General features: G+C 56.1%; 1 protein-coding gene across 2 annotated transcripts in view; it reads left to right on the forward strand.

The window, feature by feature from the left end:
- LOC109924730 (LIM domain-binding protein 1-like) overlaps positions 1-3,162 on the forward strand; it is a 14,940-nt gene extending 11,778 nt beyond the window's left edge. The window contains exon 9 of one of the 2 annotated variants that reach the window (XM_048618727.1): positions 2,583-3,161. In XM_048618727.1, the coding sequence (XP_048474684.1) occupies positions 2,583-2,789 (207 nt within the window). In that variant the 3' untranslated portion in view covers positions 2,790-3,161. Of the gene's footprint in view, positions 1-2,582 lie in introns of both variants that reach the window. The other variant, XM_048618728.1, reaches the window with a different exon arrangement.
- Positions 3,163-3,178: the final 16 nt, after the last annotated feature.

Here is a 3,178-nt window from a genome sequence, read left to right on the forward strand (position 1 = left end):
CACCCCCCGCCGGGGGGCCCCCCGCGCGAGGGCGGCGGGGCCCCCCGCACCCCCTCCCCGCCGCCCCCCCTGCCGTTCGTGCGTCCCGCCCCCCCCCCCCCCCCCCCCCCCCCCCCACTCATGTCTCAGATGTTGAGGGGACGCGCTGGAAAGAAAAATATCAACACACTTGTCTGGATTTAATCTGGTGAGCGTTATTGCTTGAATCTCAAAGCAGCCTCGGATTCTCGACTTGGTAATCAGGCAGAAAGATTGCGTGAGGAAGACTGTGTCAGAAGCCTGTCTGTTTCGAACTCGTGCGCTCTGAAGAGCAGACTTCTGGTCTTGCGCGTTGGGCTTGTCTGGGGTTTGTCTGACACATCAGACTTGTGTCGCCTCCCATTTCAGCAAAACCGAAAACATTCACTCGGGCTACTTCAGGAAGACGAGGGCAAGGGGAGGAACAGAAAATTGGTGCACTATGAAGGCTTAGCCTCAGTCTCGTCTTTCAGGCGAGTAATTAAAGCTTTGCTCTAGTAATTAAACTTTGCTTGGTTTTATTTCCAGAAAGCAAATGTAAGCCACTCGATCATTAACATCCCTGCTCAAAGCGGCTTGATGTAATTTAATCGAGCAGAGGTTCCATGTTTGAGCTGCACGGCACCCTTCCACCTCAAGCGCAAGGGGTGGGGTTGAGAGTTATGGGTGGGTAAGGTGGGCAGTTGGTGGTCACCCCCAGGTTTAAACAGTGCAGCACATTCTCCCCCCTGGGCAAACAGTTGGTGGGAATTCCACGTTAAACAGAACGTGCGCTTTGCTCAAGCTGCTGACCTCTCCCCAAGCCCCCCCCCTTCCCCACTAAAACCCGTGAAAAGCTGGAGAGGAATTGCCCTTCCCTTGTAAGAGACCAGTTGCTGGGCAGTTCCACCTGGAGCTCTTAAAGCGTCCAGCTGCGTTTGTTTCTGCCCTCCGTATGAAAAGAAGCAGGAATACTGAAGAGTGCAACGCTGTGACTGAGACCAGCAGGGGCTGGGAGCAGGGAGACATTGAGACAGGTAGCTGGGAGAATCGATTCCCTTGGGGGAACAGATTGAAGATGCTGTCCTTTAGAAATGGCATTTCAGTGGCAGTAATCCTTGGAAGATGTTAATCTCAGGACGAGAGTCATATCTCGGCTGTCTCTGTCCCTCTGGTCGTAGTGAGCCTTGTGTAACGGGTGAGCTTGCAGAAGGAGCAGTCACTATGTTCAACTGGGCAGCACAACCTGGGACCCGTTTCTATTTAAAGCCGACACCTGAACGGGGTGGGGGAAGGAGGCCGTTTTTGATTGAGCCCTGAGCTTTGGGGAAACCGGCTGATAGCTTGCCCACCCTCGTGAAGGGTGTCAAAAACAGAAGTTGCTGGAAAAGCTCAGCAGGTCTGGCAGCATCTGTAAAGGAGAAAACAAGAGTTTACGTTTTGGGTCCGGTGACCCTTCCTCGGAACCTCGTAAAGGGTGTGCCTGCGCTGTTTAGTGAGATGTGAAGCTTGGCCAGTGTCTGCCTGCCACCTCAAGTGGGTTGGAAGTGACTCCTTGGCAGGCCCGTGCCCCGTTCGAATGCCAATGTTGGAGCGTACTTCTAGTGTTGGTTTGGTGGGGGTGAAAGCCAGCACATGTGTCGCGCCTCTCCACAGCAGACTAGAGCAGTGCCCGCTGCATCCTCCTACCCTGTTATCAGGTTACACCGTGAACTAGGATCATGGCCGCTTGTGGGCAGCGTGGATGGCAGACAACGTAGACTTGCCCACTCCGCGGCGTTCACAGATCAGCCGCCTGCTGCTCACCGTCGCTTGTGAGGATCGGAAACCCCAAACTCCCCGCTGCTTAAGAAAAAAAAACACGCAAGAGGTGCTAAGCCGAGGGCTGGACCATGAAGCCGCGTGCAGCCGGTGGAGGAATTACAACGGCCCTCGTGAGCTGTCCTGCACGCTGAGCTGGGGGCGAGGCCGGAGTTCCCTACCCTGATAGAGCTTGTGTGAAGTGCTGTGTCCGGCTTCTCGGTTTGAAACCGTGACCCGGGGAGAGGTCAGGGTGCTGTAGGCCTCTGCCTGGTGTTTGGACAGGTGAGCCCCTACGCACAGTAAGTTTCCCCACCCGCCTTGCACCACCTTGGAGTCCCATTAGCGCTGTGCTTCGCTTGTGGAGGGGCAGTATGTACCTTTGGGCGTCAGGGCTCGGATGGATGTATATTCCAGGAAGCTGCGCAGAATCTTCAGCCAGAGGGCGGTGAATCTATGGAACTCGCTGCCACAGAAGGCTGTGGAGGCCAGGTCATTGAGTACACTTAAGACCGAGATAGATCGGGTCTTGATTATCAAGGGTTACGGGGCGAATGGAGTTGAGGAGCTTATCGGCCGTGATTGAATGACGGAGCAGACCGGATGGGCCGAGTAGCCTAATTTCTGCTCCTGTGTCTGATGGTCTAATCGGGCTGGGGTTACATTTCCAGGAGCAACGTGTTGACCGGGTGGCAGCGTTGTATGTTTGTGGGTGTGGGGGGTAAGGGTTCTTGTCTGCCTGTCTCCTTTGCTATGGTTTAATCAGTGCGCCGTACCCGTTGTAGGACGTTATGGTTGTGGGTGAGCCAGCACTAATGGGTGGGGAGCTCGGTGACCAAGATGAGCGGCTAATCACGCGGTTAGAGAACGGCCAGTATGACGCAGCCCACGCTCTCGACGACGACGACGACTTCCGTGACTTGCCCGCTGCGGTGACTGGCAGCCCCTGGAGCAGTAAAGCGCCGTCGAGCCAGGAGAGCAAGTCCGATTGAGCCCCGCGACTCGGTGGCCCCCGAGGAGGCTCTCAGTTTCAGCGTTGCAGGCACTGCGCCACCGCCTGGAGGTCTGAGCCCATCCTCCAGGCACTGGCATATTCTCCCAACCCCACCTCACCAACCCCCAGAAACTGTGAGCAGAATGCCCGTGTGCTTTGTGACCGGTGACCCAGGGCGCCAGGCGTTGCTAGATGCAGCTGCAGCCTGTCAAGGGGGAGGGAATGATCCTGCGCTGTCAGTCGCAGTGTGTCTGTGCTGTGCTGTGCAGGAGGGTCTCCTGACTTCACATTGCTGTCCACAGCCTCTTGAATGTGGTAAATGTCTGTGTGAGTCTGCACGTGCATGTCATGTGTGTGCAAGTGCGCGTGTGTGTATGTGTGTGTGCA

This window comes from Rhincodon typus, chromosome 40 (genome assembly GCF_021869965.1).
Source record: "Rhincodon typus isolate 14 chromosome 40, sRhiTyp1.1, whole genome shotgun sequence".
NCBI lineage: Eukaryota > Metazoa > Chordata > Chondrichthyes > Orectolobiformes > Rhincodontidae > Rhincodon > Rhincodon typus.